Source organism: Bufo bufo, chromosome 3 (genome assembly GCF_905171765.1).
Source record: "Bufo bufo chromosome 3, aBufBuf1.1, whole genome shotgun sequence".
NCBI lineage: Eukaryota > Metazoa > Chordata > Amphibia > Anura > Bufonidae > Bufo > Bufo bufo.
This window is the reverse complement of record NC_053391.1, coordinates 507,558,103-507,576,249: the sequence shown is the minus strand read 5'-3', so window position 1 is coordinate 507,576,249 and position 18,147 is coordinate 507,558,103. Positions and strand designations below refer to the sequence as shown.

The window sequence follows — 18,147 nt, the reverse complement described above, 5'->3', positions numbered from 1 at the left end:
AAAAGACCCGGAAGACAACGGAAAACAACTGTGGTGGATGAGCGAAGAATTCTTTCCCTGGTGAAGAAAACACCCTTGACAACAGTTGGCCAGATCAAGAACACTCTCCAGGAGGTATTTGTATGTGTGTCAAAGTCAACAATCAAGAGAAGACTTCACGAGAGTGAATACAGAGGGTTCACCACAAGATGTAAACCATTGGTGAGCCTCAAAAACAGGAAGGCCAGATTAGAGTTTGCCAAACGACATCTAAAAAAGCCTTCACAGTTCTGGAACAACATCCTATGGACAGATGAGACCAAGATCAACTTGTGATGGGAAGAGAAGAGTATGGAGAAGGAAAGGAACTGCTCATGATCCTAAGTATACCACCTCATCAGTGAAGCATGGTGGTGGTAGTGTCATGGCGTGGGCATGTATGGCTGCCAATAGAACTGGTTCTCTTGTATTTATTGATGATGTGACTGCTGACAAAAGCAGCAGGATGAATTCTGAAGTGTTTTGGGCAATATTATCTGCTCATATTCAGCCAAATGCTTCAGAACTCATTGGACGGTGCTTCACAGTGCAGATGGACAATGACCCAAAGCATACTGCAAAAGCAACTAAAGAGTTTTTTAAGGGAAAGAAGTGGAATGTTCTGCAATGGCCAAGTCAATCACCTGACCTGAATCCGATTGAGCATGCATTTCACTTGCTGAAGACAAAACTAAAGGGAAAATGCCCCAAGAACAAGCAGGAACTGAAGACAGTTGCAGTAGAGGCCTGGCAGAGCATCACTAGGGATGAAACCCAGCATCTGGTTATGTCTATGCGTTCCAGACTTCAGGTTGTAATTGACTGCAAAGGATTTGCAACCAAGTATTAAAAATTGAAAGTTTGAGTTATGATTATTATTCTGTCCCATTACTTTTGGTCCCTTAACAAGTGGGAGGCACATATGCAAACAGTTGTAATTCCTGCACCGTTCACCTGATTTGGATGTAAATACCCTCAAATTAAAGCTGACAGTCTGCAGTTAAAGCACATCTTGTTCATTTCATTTCAAATCCATTGTGGTGGTGTATAGAGCCAAAAATGTTAGAATTGTGTCAATGTCCCAATATTTATGGACTTGGCTGTATATATATATATATATATATATATATACATAGAATAAAAAAAATGCCAGCACAGACACAAAAGCAATAGCAAATGGGAGCAAAGCCCAATGGGAATAAGCAATTACCCACAATATAAAAATCAAAAAGAGGACAGCACTCCAAGATAAAAAAAAAAATATTCACCCAAGTGGTACAGCGATGTTTTAACTCAACAATAGAGCCTTTCTCAAGCTTGAGAAAGGCTCTATTGTTGAGCTGAAACGTCGCTGTACCACTTGGGTGAATAAAAGTTTTTTCTTTTTTATCTTGGAGTGCTGCCCTCTTTTTGATATATAAAAAAATATGGGTGTCGTGGGGGGTGGCCTGGGAGTCTGATCGGCAGTATCTAATGTTTTCACAGGGCTGCAGCGATCCCTCACAGGAGCTGATCGGCAGCCAGATACAGCGAGAGAGGGGGGCGGGCACACAGGCTCTGACGTTTTGTGTACAGAGCAGGGCCACTCCCTCAGGCAGGGATTAGCTCGTACACAAAACGTCACTATAGGGAGCCTGGTGGTTGATGTCAGGGGTCACGTGATCCACAGCGGCGCGGCTGAAACAGGATAAATGGATAACGGTAAATATAATACATTACAAAAGTATTATTATGACTATAAGGAGACAAATTATAATATATAAATATAACTCAGACAACCCCTTTGAGTTAGGAGTCTGTGCCTGCTGCTGCTGTGCTATTCACCATGCTGCCCAGCATCTTCTGCGAGCTCCTGTCTATATTGCTCCAGTCTCTATTCCTTTAGGATGCACATGTGCTCACCTGTTGCCTCCTCAAGGGCCAGAGTGCACATCTGGAAATCCTTCCCCAGCCAATGGTTCCCTGGGTACATAAGGCTCTCTCTCCAGGCAGAGGTTCCCTGTGCTTAAGGTTACTTGTGACCAGAAAAGGTGTTGGGTCTTTTGCGACTCTCTTGCGTTATCCAGTCTGGGTTCCTGACTGGGTTCTTGCCATGTACCCATTCTGCCTGTGTTCTCCAGACCTCACAGTTCAGCTTTCAGTTCAGGTTCATGTTTAAGTTCTCCTAGTCTATCTGCCTGGCTGTTCTACAGTATCGGTTCCTGCGTGCCATCACTACCCTGCCTGTAAGCTCTCCTAGTGTTTCCAGTTCTATATTGCTAGGTTTCTATGTTGCTATGTTTTCAGTAATCAGAAAAGGTGTTTGGTCTTTTGTGTCACAGTTCAGCTTTCAGTACAGTATCGGTTCCTACCCGCAAGCTCTCCTAGTGTTTCCAGTTCTATGTTGACATTATCTGCAGTTCCAGTATTAGAGACAAGACTGTTTCTGCGATTGCGGTGTTGTTTCCTTTCATTTCTGCCATCCAGCCAAGTTTTCTACAGTCAAGCTTTGCAAAAAACCACTGTAACTGTTCAGATTGTACCTGTAGTTTTGGTGCATTTTATATGCTTAGAGCTTCTGGTGCTTGCACCAAAGTACCTAACCCTAGTTGATCAGCTGCAAACTATACTGGACTATCCTAAGAGGTAGCAGCCTGGTAGCTCTCCTGCAGCGAAATCTGGATCCCTTTATAGAAGGTTAAAGGTTGAATGCCAGGAGATCACCAGCTTTGGCACAGTTTCTCCACACTCACTGATCTCTGACAAATAATACAGTAAACTTACAGAAGTTGTTCTCTAGGCCAACTCTGTAATCTGAGGTGTTCATGTAGTTTTAAGCCAATTCAGCGTTGCTGTTCCATAATGGCCATGGATGGGATAGAATTTAAAACATATTGTAATGACACGTCTTTATTCACCAATATAAAATCAATCTGAGGAAAGAGCTTTTGATTTCAAAAGAATTTTTCATTGATAGATGTGGTGCTGTACATCACAGCTAGAAGGCATACAGTATAAGTAATGTCATCTGATAGTCATTACATTTACAGGTAATGATAGATTTATGTTTTTCTAATGTAGAGGTTACATCTGAACTTTTTACAACACGTAACAGAAATTTGCTAGAACGGCATTTGATGGTAACAATTTACAGACTAAAGTCAAATCTTTATTGAGTTGGCAGTAAGTTTCATGATAGAAAACCTTTTTCAATGTCATAAAATTCTTTCTGGCCCATAAGACTCCTTACACCTACTAGGCAATCTACATAAGGAGAAAAAGTACCTGTCCCCTACCCCAACCCCAAATACTGTCGACCTTTCACCTAGTTAAACCAGTTCACTCTGCTCTGAACTAATGAGGGTCAATCACCCTGAAACAGCTGTCTGCAGATGAGGTACTGGTTTATAATACTAAATTTTGACTCAAGACACCTTTTAAGGTTGAAAAATGACTTATAACTACCATTCATCTGGCGGAATTGGAGGGTCAGATTTATTTTCTTTTTGGAAAGGGAACTAATGTGTTAATCATAACATTTTGGAATGCTTGAATCCTTAAAGAAGTATTTCCCTTGGACATTTATGGCATGTCCAAATGATATGCCATAAATGTGTGATAGGTGTGGGTGCCACCTCTGGGACCTGCATCTATTTTTAGAATGCCAGTTATTTTTTAGAAACCCCACAAAAGTAAATGGAAAGAGTCATGCATGGGTGGCCATCAGAGTTTGTTTTCCAACTTTTTTTTAGTCCCACTAGGGGACCTGAATTTCCAATCTCAGTATTCTTTAATTTTTTTTTAAATAGACCTAATTTGTGTATCATAACAATTTGTGGAATGCTTGAATTTATTTTGACCTTTTTAGAGAGGCATTCCCATTTGTAAATGTCTGATAGGTGTGGGTCCCACCTCTGGGACCTGCACCTATCTTGAAAATGCCAGCTTTGGGTGGGGGGGGGGGGGGTGATGTTGTGGGCTCTGTATAGAACATAGCTTTTATCTATAATACAGAATATAGTATTAACCATACTAATTTTGGACCTATTTAGACATCAGTTTAGAAGAAAATAAGCTACATTACACAAGCTTTTATGCTGGCCATATGTTGGTTATTTCAGAAGGAATCTGTACTGTTTATATACCAATAACCAGGCTCGGACTTGCCCTCAGGGGAACAGATGAATCCCCCTATAGACCTCTGAGCAAGATGGGCCCCTAGTCCTCCACCACTAACACAAATTGCACACCATACAGTACACTGTCTGCATAGATAGGCAGCATACAGCATATCAGCCAGCCTATGTTCATAGAAAAGCTCTATAGATTATTTGGCAAACTACCCGTTTATTATCATAGATGCATCAGGAGTCTCATATAGCTTCTAGGTACAGATGCAAGTCATCCAGTGTCATCTTTCCCCTAGGATCTACCTTCTCAAAGTCACTGCAGACACCCCCATAAACACTCATCTTGTAGCATCTTGGTGATTCTGCCACTGTATGAGAAGATAATATTTGCAAGTAGTTGTACAGTGGGCCCCCCCAGAAAGAATTTTACTCATGTGATCGAGGCACCTCTGTTGGACACTGCCGATGTTTCTTCTTTGGCGCATGCACAGTACAGATTTCTTCTGCCTGGCAACCTTCAGGCTTGTACTGCGCAAGTGCTGATCCCCAAGGAAAACACGCAGGTGTGGGAGTTCAGGAGCAGGCATGATTGCGTTGACACCGCATTGGGGGGAGGGGGGCACAGCTTAGGTGCAACCAAGTGCAATGATGAAATATTCATTTCACCAAACAGGTCATTTGCATACAATAAAAAACATGAATTTCTCTGCAACAGGGCAATTGATCGAGATGGGGCAAAGTGTGTTGGAATCAACAGGCAAGCACACATCTAAAAAATAATTTAGATTAATTTGCAGGTATGTGGTGACAGATTAAGTATTTTAGATAAGAGATATTCTTTCCATCTATTTGGAAGTCACAGATTCTTCAGTAATGTCCAAATATCTGTTAAGTGAATAGTAGGTATTCTATGTCACTTACTGTATTAGACTTTTATTACACCAGAGATACTAGATGACAGAAGTTTGTTACAATGCAAAATTACTCCATTAAGGGCTCATGACTGTATGTTCGGTCCACATCCGATCTGCATTTTTTGCGGACTGCATGTGGACCCATAAATTTCAATAGGGCTGCAGAGATGTGAACGGCACACTGTGTGTTGTCTGCATTCATATGTCCTTTCCGTGGCCCCACAAAAAGATAGAACATGTCCTATACTTGTACATTTTGCGAACAAGTATAGGACATTTCTGCAGGAGTTAAAAAAGAAATGGAGGCATGAACTCCGCCGGTATCTGTGCTTTACGGATCCGCGAACTGTGGAATTCAAAATAGATATGGTCATGTGTATGAGCCCTAACTCTGATATTTTAATATTATATGTACCAACTAAAAGCCCAAAAAATTATAAACACTAAGACCCCTTTCACACGGGCGAGTATTCCGCACGGGTGCAATACGTGACGTGAACGCATTGCACCCGCACTGAATCCTGACCCATTCATTTCATTGGGGCTGTGTACATGAGCGTTGTTTTTCACACAGCACTTGTGTGTTGCGTGAAAATCGCAGCAGGTTCTATATTCTGCCTGGGAAGAAATAAGGTGAATGTAGGTATCAAGACCTATAGCTTAAAGAGGTTGTTCTCCTTTAGGCCTCCTGCACACGAACGTGTGCACCCCGTGGTCGTGCTGCGGCCCGCAAAATGCGAGCCGCAATACACGAACACCATCCGTGGGGCCGCCGCAGCGGATCGCGGACCCATTCACTTTAATGGGTCCGCGATCCGGCCGTTCCGCAAAAAGATATGACATGTTCTATATTTTTGCGGAACAGAAGTATGGGACGAAACCCCACGGAAGGGTTCCGTTCTGTGCTTCCGTTCCGCATCTCCGGATTTGCGGACCCATTGGAGTGAATGGGTCCACATCCGTAATGCGGAATGCACACGGAATGGTGCCCGTGTATTGCGGATCCGGAAATGCGGTCTGCAATACAGCCACGGAGCGCACACGTTCGTGTGCAGGAGGCCTTAGGATATATTTCACAGACTCCAGAGTGTGACTGAACCAACGGTGGTGATTATACTTACCCCCGGACAGTTGCGGCTCCAATGTATCCCAATATTAATACATACCACAATTTACTCCTTTAGAAACATATGAAACAAATCCCGCATCTCCTGTATATTATACCATAATGCCAAATGACTTATAAAAGGAACACAGACAATAACTAAAATAGCTTTATTGGACATTTTAATAAATTTGCATATGTTGCATTATAAAAGTTCTATATAAAGACACATATTTGATTTCCTTACCTAAATGAATTTTCTTTAATATATAACATAATAATATACAATGTAAATTATTCTATGAAAAATAACAATGCCATTTTGTGGTTACCCGTTTTGAGTATAAAATGCATCTGTACAAATATAAAATACATAACATAATTGTGGCACAAATACATGACATACCAGCTGTAGTCCACTGCTGAGCCACTGAATCCTCTACAAATAATACAATATTTTCATTTGTTTCATAATAGATAAATATTTTTGCTCATTTCAAAGACACAATTCGTTTGGCTGATATGACCAATAATAAGAATTTCATCTTTATTCTGTTCTATGGTAGAAATATGCAAAAAAAAACTGTACTTGAAAATGCAGATGACATCAAACATAGGCATGTAAAGTGAGGACATCTATAAGATGCCCATGAAGTGTTGAAGTATTGGTTGCAAATAACTCCCAATAGCATCTAAAAACAGAGCTAGTCCATGTTCACATTGTGTTTTTGTCCTTTGTATAATGCTTTCTCCAGGAAAAGCTCCCAATTTCTATGTTAAATGGAGGCTGTGATGGATATATGCTATACTGATACATCATAAAAGCCCATGTTGTATCTATTTAATGGATGACTATGATGAATACTATGGTGTGACATTTGTTATCTTTGCGCTACCAAAAAATAAAAATAAACACTTTATGTTATATGTTTTTGTACTGGACTACAGTAGATGGAACAGTATAGTCTTTAATACTTTCCTTTTAGTGGGATACTGACGTTTACTGGTTGGCCTGGCTAATAGACACGCATGGGCACATTTAGAGTATATGGTGAGAACCTTCCTTTGTACGTTCTAAACTTAAACAAAAACAGCAATCGGAATCCAGTTTTAGGGACACACTTTGCCTGGCATCCATCTTAAAAGGAACTATCACTTGCTGTCGGCGTTCTAGTATCACCAGATGTATTTACCAATGCTGATTGGCTGCTCTCTCGCATTTAAAGATGTTCCTCAGCAGATAATTGTTATCTTATAGTGGTAATACATGTAACGTTCTGTAACTTTCCATTTAAGAAATGTCTTGTGTTTCTCCATCCCAACAGGATGATGACATGTATCTTGATCTAGTGTTTCAAACGAATGACAGTTATATATACTAGATATTGTCATTGGTAGAAGTTTGATCCAAAGAACCCTGTGCCACAGAAAAAGACATTATAATAAAACACCTGGTAAATGGGGGGCTCTGTTACAGATTTTGCATCTATTTTTGTCTCTGTTATTAAGGGAATTTAAAATGGGTTGTCCAGGATTTTTCCATTTTTGGTTTATCCTCAGGATAGGCCATCAATATCTAATAGGCAGGGTCTGACACCTCGCACTCATGCTGATCAGCTATTTTCTGGTAGCTCTGGTGCCGGAACTGCACGGCCCGGTCAATTCTCTAGTGGATAGAACTAACTACTGCAGTGCTGATCCAGTTCATTTCAATGGGAGCAGCATTGCAGTAACTAGCTCCATCCACTACACAGTGGATGGACCATTGAAGTTCTGGTACCCATTTTCAATACCAGAGCTACTGTAGAACAGCTGATCTGAGGGGGGGGGGGTGATGTGGGGTGTGAGGCCCCATGATCAGATATTGAAGGCCTACCCTGAGGATAGACCATCAATAGTAAAATACTGGACAACTCCTTTAAGGCTCTTAAATGAAAAAGGGAATTTCTTAGTTATAGGTTTCCTTAAAAATTTGCGGGGAGATTTATCAAGACTGGCATTCCCATATGCCAGTCTTGATCTCCCTGTGCTGTAGTAAGATGCATCTAATTAATTAAGAAGCAGGTACCTCTTAATAAATTAGGCACATCTTTTGAAGTCCATGGGCCAGAAACTCAAGTCTACGCCAGCTAGGAGCTGATGCAGACTTGAGCCATAACTTATGCCAGTTTCTGGTGTAAGATATAGTAAATCTGGAGGGCCTTGCCAAACCCTGTCCCTTGCCGCTAAGCCCCACCCCTTTTCTCTACACTTTTGAAAAGTGGCAAGAACCTTTAAGAGTCACAAATTATGGAGAAAATATGGCGTGTAGCATGATTTGCGACTTTTTACTCCACAATAGTAGTGTAAAACCTTTGATAAATCTTCCCCTATGGTGGCCATGTCTAGTCATTATGTCAAAATAAAAAAAATCTCTAGGATTTTTTTTCTGTGTTAGCCATAAAATGTATACCAATAACTCAAGCAACAGATACATTTTTCAAAGTGCTGACACTGTTTGTTTTAGCAAATAGGACAACTTACGAATGTTTAGTTGTGTGTTTTGTTGAGGAATAGTAAATATTAAAGTATATATTCAACTATATCACCTATAACCCCCAACCAACCCCCCAAAAACCTGTTGATAAACATTTTCTTGGGCTCAAGACGCTTGACAGTATTTCACATGTGTTTACTACTTTTTTTAGTCAGTATTATTAAACCTAGATGGATTTGCTTAAGTGCTGATACAACACTTGAGTTGTGTTTTGGGTGTTCATAGTGTGCTTTTAGTCCTGCACCTTCAGAGGACCAACATATCAGAAGAGGTTTCCGTTTCATGGAGAATCGATTTATCTGCTTGGTTGAATGTCTCATATGCATGTTCATTGCCCTTGAACTTAATACAGGATGGTTTATCTTCCAGATTTGTTAAATCTTTTGGTTGACACCAACAGCATAAACATGACTGAAAAACAGAAAATATAAAAAATAAATTAAAAATGCATCCATATATGCACTGTACCTTATGAGAAGTCCATTTGGTGCAATTATATTCCCAAAGTAGGATGGGGCATAGTAACATTAACCTGTGCTATAAATATATATGGAGATGAATCACATAAGAGGCTTGGGAACTTTTCTTTTGTTCCAACTCAATTTTTCTTTGGTTAAAATTAAAACAGAAGGCAGAAAAGGTCCACAGTGAGACCAAGTATTTTGGGCTTACTGGATGGACCTAATGGGTCACACAGCTGAATAACAGCTATTCTTCCAAGCCTCCTATGCTCTATGGGAATCCAATATCATGCACACAACTGTAATTTTTGCCAACATCTGATCCATATTTTTTGTGGATCATATATGGACCCATAGAAAAAAAGACAATGCAGCAGCACCCTGCAAATCATATAAAGTACAATAATGCCATAGTCACAAAAAATATTATAGTGCTAATGCTACACTTATTTATAAAGTGAGATGCTTGGCAAATGCATTTTGTACAAAACCATCTGAGCCCGTCTGCTGTACGTCAAGGCGATCTCTGTAAGACGGGTCCTAACACTAAATACTACCTGTTATGCGCCATAATGGCCGCCATAAAGTTCAGGGAGTGTTGGATCCACATGCATGCTCTGTCCACTCTGCATTTTACCATTTTTGGTGCCATGATAGCCTCCATTACTTACAAGGGATGCAGGTACCAACAAGGCATGCACCTGCGCATTGGGAGGTGCTGACTAACCCCCTTTTCTTTGCTCATATACGGACCCATTGATTTCTATGGGGCCGCTAAAGATGCGGTTATTACACTGTGTGGTGTCCACATCTGTATTGCCGTTCTGTGCCTCTTCAGAAAATATAGAACATGTCCTATTCTTGTCCATATTGCAGACAAAAATAGGGATTTCTACAATAGTGCAAGACATGCAGAACGGTAAAGTGCAGGGCGTACACAGCCCGGCTACATTCTTTGTGGATCCGGAATGTGCAGACCACAAAACACTTATGGTTGTAGGAGACTCCCATAGACATTAGGTGGTCAGCTAGCCCCACTAAAATTGGTAGGTTCAGTTGGCATTTGTCTAATATGTAAGGCCACCTTAAAGGGCATCTTTCAGCAGATTTGTACCTATGAAACTGACTGACCTGTTGCATGTATGCTTGGCAGCTAAATGCATCTGTGTTGGTCCCATGGTCATATGTGCCCATATTGCTGAGATAAATAACATTTAAGATATGCAAATGAGCCTCTAGAAGCAATGGGGGGGGGGGGGGGGTTTGCAATTACAGCTAGAGGCGCATTTCTTTCTGCAACTGCCACACACTTGGACAACATTGTTCCCAGCAGTGACCTGGGAGTCCAAGATGCATCCAGACATCCTACGCATGCTGTTTCCGAAACAATTTCAGTGGTGTTTCCATCAATTTCTGTCCTTTCACTATGAACCAGACACCCTCCCCTCTTCAGAGCAGGGTGTACCTGGTTTAATGCTCAGGTTCCCCCATTGACTTCCATTGTGCTCGGGTTCTCGGTAGAGCACCCGAGCATCCCGAGGTGTTCTACTCGAGCACTTTGGTGCTTGATCAACACTACCCAAAATACATACATGGGGAAGGGTTTAAAAACAAAACATTCAATCCCTTTTACATGTATTTAACGATTCAGCTATACAAGGAAAAGTCATAGTCTTACTGTAAAAAAAAAAAAAAATCTGCATGATCATGGTAAGACTTTTTAGATGCCCCCCTAGCTTCTAGAGGCTCATACACGCACTCACCACATTCATGGACACACTCATACACACACTCACCACATACATGGACGCACTCATACACGCACTCACCACTTACATGGACACACTCACAACATACATCGACAGACTCACATACGCACTCACCACATACACTCACCTAAAGAATTATTAGGAACACCTGTTCTATTTCTCATTAATGCAATTATCTAGTCAACCAATCACATGGCAGTTTCTTCAATGCATTTAGGGGTGTGGTCCTGGTCAAGACAATCTCCTGAACTCCAAACTGAATGCCAGAATGGGAAAGAAAGGTGATTTAAGCAATTTTGAGCGTGGCATGGTTGTTGGTGCCAGACGGGCCGGTCTGAGTATTTCACAATCTGCTCAGTTACTGGGATTTTCACGCACAACCATTTCTAGGGTTTACAAAGAATGGTGTGAAAAGGGAAAAACATCCAGTATGCGGCAGTCCTGTGGGCAAAAATGCCTTGTGGATGCTAGAGGTCAGAGGAGAATGGATCGACTGATTCAAGCTGATAGAAGAGCAACGTTGACTGAAATAACCACTCGTTACAACCGAGGTATGCAGCAAAGCATTTGTGAAGCCACAACACGCACAACCTTGAGGCGGATGGGCTACAACAGCAGAAGACCCCACTGGGTACCACTCATCTCCACTACAAATAAGAAAATGAGGCTACAATTTGCACGAGCTAACCAAAATTGGACTGTTGAAGACTGGAAAAATGTTGCCTGGTCTGATGAGTCTCGATTTCTGTTGAGACATTCAAATGGTAGAGTCCGAATTTGGCGTAAACAGAATGAGAACATGTAACCATCCACTGATGGCTACTTCCAGCAGGATAATGCACCATGTCACAAAGCTCGAATCATTTCAAATTGGTTTCTTGAACATGACAATGAGTTCACTGTACTAAAATGGCCCCCACAGTCACCAGATCTCAACCCAATAGAGCATCTTTGGGATGTGGTGGAACGGGTGCATCCCTCAAATCTCCATCAACTGCAAGATGCTATCCTATCAATATGGGCCAACATTTCTAAAGAATGCTATCAGCACCTTGTTGAATCAATGCCACGTAGAATTAAGGCAGTTCTGAAGGCAAAAGGGGGTCCAACACCGTATTAGTATGGTGTTCCTAATAATTCTTTAGATGAGTGCATATGGACATATATACTGAAATATATATATATATATATATATATATATACAGTACAGTCCAAAAGTTTGGACACACCTTCTCAAAGAGTTTTCTTTATTTTCATGACTATGAAAATTGTAGATTCACACTGAAGGCATCAAAACTATGAATTAACACATGTGGAATTATATACATAACAAAAAAGTGTGAAACAACTGAAAATATGTCATATTCTAGGTTCTTCAAAGTAGCCACCTTTTGCTTTGATTACTGCTTTGCACACTCTTGGCATTCTCTTGATGAGCTTCAAGAGGTAGTCACCTGAAATGGTTTTCACTTCACAGGTGTGCCCTGTCAGGTTTAATAAGTGGGATTTCTTGCCTTATAAATGGGGTTGGGACCATCAGTTGCGTTGTGGAGAAGTCAGGTGGATACACAGCTGATAGGTCTACTGAATAGACTGTTAGACTTTGTATTATGGAAAGAAAAAAGCAGTTAAGTAAAGAAAAACGAGTGGCCATCATTACTTTAAGAAATGAAGGTCGGTCAGTCCAAAAAATTGGGAAAACTTTGAAAGTGTCCCCAAGTGCAGTCACAAAAACCATCAAGCGCTACAAAGAAACTGGCTCACATGCGGACCGCCCCAGGAAAGGAAGACCAAGAGTCACCTCTGCTGTGGAGGATAAGTTCATCTGAGTCACCAGCCTCAGAAATCGCAGGTTAACAGCAGCTCAGATTAGAGACCAGGTCAATGCCACACAGAGTTCTAGCAGCAGACACATCTCTAGAACAACTGTTAAGAGGAGACTGTGTGAATCAGGCCTTCATGGTAGAATATCTGCTAGGAAACCACTGCTAAGGACAGGCAACAAGCAGAAGAGACTTGTTTGGGCTAAAGAACACAAGGAATGGACATTAGACCAGTGGAAATCTGTGCTTTGGTCTGATGAGTCCAAATTTGAGATCTTTGGTTCCAACCACCGTGTCTTTGTGCGACGCAGAAAAGGTAAACGGATGGACTCTACATGCCTGGTTCCCACCGTGAAGCATGGAGGAGGAGGTGTGATGGTGTGGGGGTGTTTTTCTGGTGACACTGTTGGGGATTTATTCAAAATTGAAGCTCATCAAGAGAATGCCAAGAGTGTGCAAAGCAGTAATCAAAGCAAAAGGTGGCTACTTTGAAGAACCTAGAATATGACATATTTTCAGTTGTTTCACACTTTTTGTTATGTATATAATTCCACATGTGTTAATTCATAGTTTTGATGCCTTCAGTGTGAATCTACAATTTTCATAGTCATGAAAATAAAGAAAACTCTTTGAATGAGAAGGTGTGTCCAAACTTTTGGTCTGTACTGTATATATATATATATATATATATATACACTGCTCCAAAAAATAAAGGATAAAGGGAACACAAAAATAACACATCCTAGATCTGAATTAATTAAATATTCTTCTGAAATACTTTGTTCTTTACATAGTTGAATGTGCTGACAATAAAATCACACAAAAATAAAAATGGAGGTCTGGATTTGGAGTCACCCTCAAAATTAAAGTGGAAAAACACACTACAGGCTGATCCAACTTTGATGTAATGTCCTTAAAACAAGTCAAAATGAGGCTCAGTAGTGTGTGTGGCCTCCACGTGCCTGTATGACCTCCCTACAACGCCTGTGCATGCTCCTGATGAGGTGGCGGACGGTCTCCTGAGGGATCTCCTCCCAGACCTGGACTAAAGCATCTGCCAACTCCTGGACAGTCTGTGGTGCAACGTGACGTTGGTGGATAGAGCGAGACATGATGTCCCAGATGTGCTCAATTGGATTCAGGTCTGGGGAACGGGCGGGCCAGTCCATAGCATCAATGCCTTCATCTTGCAGGAACTGCTGACACACTCCAGCCACATGAGGTCTAGCATTGTCTTGCATTAGGAGGAACCCAGGGCCAACCGCACCAGCATATGGTCTCACAAGGGGTCTGAGGATCTCATCTCAGTACCTAATGGCAGTCAGGCTACCTCTGGCGAGCCCATGGAGGGCTGTGCGGCCCTCCAAAGAAATGCCACCCCACACCATTACTGACCCAATGCCAAACCGGTCATGCTGGAGGATGTTGCAGGCAGCAGAACGTTCTCCACGGTGTCTCTAGACTCTGTCATGTCTGTCACATGTGCTCAGTGTGAACCTGCTTTCATCTGTGAATAGCACAGGGCGCCAGTGGCGAATTTGCCAATCTTGGTGTTCTCTGGCAAATGCCAAACGTCCTGCACGGTGTTGGGCTGTAAGCACAACCCCCACCTGTGGACGTCGAGCCCTCATATCACCCTCATGGAGTCTGTTTCTGACCATTTGAGCAGACACATGCACATTTGTGGCCTGTTGGAGGTCATTTTGCAGGGCTCTGGCAGTGCTCCTCCTGTTCCTCCTTGCACAAAGGCGGAGGTAGCGGTCCTTGTTGCCCTCCTACGGCCTCCTCCACGTCTCCTTATGTACTGGCCTGTCTCCTGGTAGTGCCTCCATGCTCTGGACACTACGCTGACAGACACTGCAAACCTTCTTGCCACAGCTCGCATTGATGTGCCATCCTGGATAAGCTGCACTACCTGAGCCACTTGTGTGGGTTGTAGACTCCGTCTCATGCTACCACTAGAGTGAAAGCACTGCCAGCATTCAAAAGTGACCAAAACATCAGCCAGGAAGCATAGGAACTGAGAAGTGGTCTGTGGTTACCACCTGCAGAACCACTCCTTTATTGCGGGTGTCTTGCTAATTGCCTATAATTTCCACCTGTTGTCTATCCCATTTGCACAACAGCATGTGAAATTGATTGTCACTCAGTGTTGCTTCCTAAGTGGACAGTTTGATTTCACAGAAGTGTGATTGACTTGGCATTACATTGTGTTGTTTAAGTGTTCCCTTTATTTTTTTTGAGCAGTGTATATATATATATATATACACACACACACACATGAACATACAAGTAGTTACAGTTGCAAGAAAAAGTATGTGAACCCTTTGGAATGCTATGGATTTCTGCACAAATTGATCATAAAATGTGATCTGATCTTCATCTAAGTCAATCACAGTCTGCATTAAATGTTACCATGTTTTTAATGAACACACCATGTAAACATTCACATTGCAGGTGGAAAAAAGTATGTGAACCGTTGGATTTAATAACTGGTTGAGCCTCCTTTGGCAGCAATAATTTCAACCAAACATTTCCTGTAGTTGCAGATCAGACGTGCACAACGGTCAGGAGTAATTCTTAACCATTCCTCTTCACAGAACTGTTTCAGTTCAGCAATATTTTTGGGATGTCTGGTGTGAATCTCTTTCTTGAGGTCATGCCACAGCATCTCAATCGGGTTGAGGTCAGGACTCTGACTGGGCCACTCCAGAAGGCGTATTTTCTTCTGTTTAAGCCATTCTGTTGTTGATTTACTTCTATGCTTTGAGTCATTGTCCTGTTGCAACACCCATCTTCTTTTGAGCTTCAGCTGGTGGACAAATGGGGAATTCATTTTTCCTTAGATGATAGCAATCCGTCCAGGCCCTGATGCAGCAAAGCAGCCCCAAACCATGATGCCCCCACCACCATACTTCACAGTTGGGATGAGGTTTTGATGTTGGTGTGCTGTGCCTCTTTTTCTCCACACATAGTGGTGTGTGTTTCTTCCAAACAACTCAACTTTGGTTTCATCTGTCCACAGAATATTTTTGGACAGCAGTGGCTTCCTCTGTGGTATCCTCCCATGAAATCCATTCTTGTTTAGTGTTTTACGTATCATAGATTCACTAACAGGGATGTTAGCATATGCCAGAGACTTTTGTAAGTCTTTAGCTGACACTCTAGGATTCTTCTTCACCTCATTGAGCAGTCTGCGCTGTGCTCTTGCAGTCATCTTTACAGGATGGCCACTCCTAGGGAGAGTAGCAGCAGTGCTGAACTTTCTCCATTTATAGACAATTTGTCTTATCGTGGACTGATGAACAGCAAGGCTTTTGGAGATACCCATTCCAGCTTTATGCAAGTCAACAATTCTTAATCGTAGGTCTTCTGGGAGCTCCTTTGTGCGAGGCATCATTCACATCAGGCAATGCTTCTTGCGAAAAGCAAACCCAGAACTGGTGTGTGTTTTTTATAGGGCAGGGCAGCTGTAACCAACACCTCCAATCTCATCTCATTGATTGGACTCCAGTTGGCTGACACCTCACTCCAATTAGCTCTTGGAGATGTCATTAGTCTAGGGGTTCAAATACTTTTTCCACCTGCACTGTGAATGTTTTCATGGTGTGTTCAATAAAAACATGGTAACATTTAATTATTTGTGTCTTATTAGGTTAAGCAGACTGTGATTGTCTATTGTTGTGACTTAGATGAAGATCAGATCACATTTTATGACCAATTTGTGCAGAAATCCATATCATTCCAAAGGGTTCACATACCTTTTCTTGCAACTGTATACACCTATTTCTACACACAGACACTTATCTTTCCTGTAGACAGCTGATGTCTGGTCCTCACAGGCAGCCTGGAGATGTAGGTGCCATCACCCCTCTGTGCTATCCAGGGACAGCAGTGGAGGGGTTAATCAGTAACTTACTATGGGGGGGTCAGAGAACAAGACACATTGGGGGGCAGGCATTCTAGAGCTCTGAGTGCTGGAGCAGCCAGCCTGCTCTACAATAGCTTCACACTGGTGGGTGGGGCTTGATCGCATAAAGTTCTGCTATGGGCTGGCAGCTGATGTCATAGTAAGCTGCCAGCCAATAGAAAACAGAAAGCAGTATTGGCAAGTCATGTGCTAGTACTGCAGATCCCAGCGTGAGAACGGCCATAGGAGGAGGAGAAGACGGCAATTATACTGTATCTGCTCCTCACTGAGTAAGGACCTTCAGTGGGAGGAGCTCCAGCACTGCTGCTGTAAGTGGCATCTGCTTCTATAAGGTGCAGCAGTTGTGAGTAGGGGCAGCTCTAGATCTAATGAAACATTCAATACTGCTATGGGGCCCCTTCTGAGCTTGGGCCCTGAAGCAGATGCTTCCCCTGCTTCCCTGATACGCCACTGCTGTATATTACATAAAGGAGGGCCTCATTCACATTGAGGTACAATTGTTCAGGTAGTATGACTCCTACACTCATAAAGCCTATGCACTAAGTGAAAGGGCTGCCAAAAATGACAAGGAACCGGCACTCCAATACACCCTTTATTACACATAAAGGAGGGCATCATACACACCCTTGAAAAATTATGATTGATGGCCTGCTAGTGACCCTTAAAAACATTAGGAGAAAGGGCCTGATGGTGACCCTCTAAAACAATAGGGGCGAGGGCCTACTGCTGATCTGACATTCAAAAACATTAGGGGTGAGGGTCTGCTGCTGAGCTGACTCTCTAAAACATTAAGGTTGAGTGCCTGGCACTGATCTGACCATCTAAAACATCATGGGCGAGGGCCTGTTGCTGAGCTGACCATCGAAAACATTAGGGGCGAGGGCCTGCTGCCGATCTGACCATGTAATAAATTAAGGGTGAGGGCCTGCTGCTGAGCTGACCATCTAAAACATTATGGGCGAGGGCCGGCTGCCGAGCTGACCATCTAAAACATTATGGTCAAGGGCCTGCTGCTGAGTTGACCATTTAAAACATTATGGGCGAGAGCCTGCTGCTGAGCTGACCATCTAAAACATTAGGAGTGAGGGTCTGCTGCTGAGCTGACTCTCTAAAACATTAGGGGCGAGTTGCTGCGCTGAGCTGACCATCGAAAAAATTATGGTTGAGGGCCTGTTGCTGAGCTGACCATCGAAAAAATTATGGTTGAGTGTCTGCTGGTGAGCCGACTCTCTAAAACATTAGGGGCGAGTGCCTGCTGCTGATCTGACCATGGAAAAAATTATGGGCGAGGGCATGCTGCTGAGCTGACCATCCAAAAAATTATGGTTAATGGTCTGCTGCTGAACTGACTCTCTAAAACATTAGGGGCGAGTGCCTGCTGCTGATCTGACCATCGAGGGCAGCCTAATAAGCATGTTGATATGATGGAGGAGGAGGACGATGAGAAAAGGAAGATTGAGCCATATACCCTTGTTTGTGGG

At 42.5% G+C, this 18,147-nt stretch overlaps 1 protein-coding gene across 1 annotated transcript in view; it reads right to left on the bottom strand.

Moving 5' to 3' along the window:
- Positions 1-6,297: 6,297 nt before the first annotated feature.
- Positions 6,298-18,147, bottom strand: part of EDNRB (endothelin receptor type B) — a 54,913-nt gene continuing 43,063 nt past the window's right edge. The window contains exon 8 of the mRNA XM_040425326.1: positions 6,298-9,093. Within this exon, the coding sequence (XP_040281260.1) occupies positions 8,929-9,093 (165 nt within the window). The 3' untranslated portion in view covers positions 6,298-8,928. The remainder of the gene's footprint in view (positions 9,094-18,147) is intronic.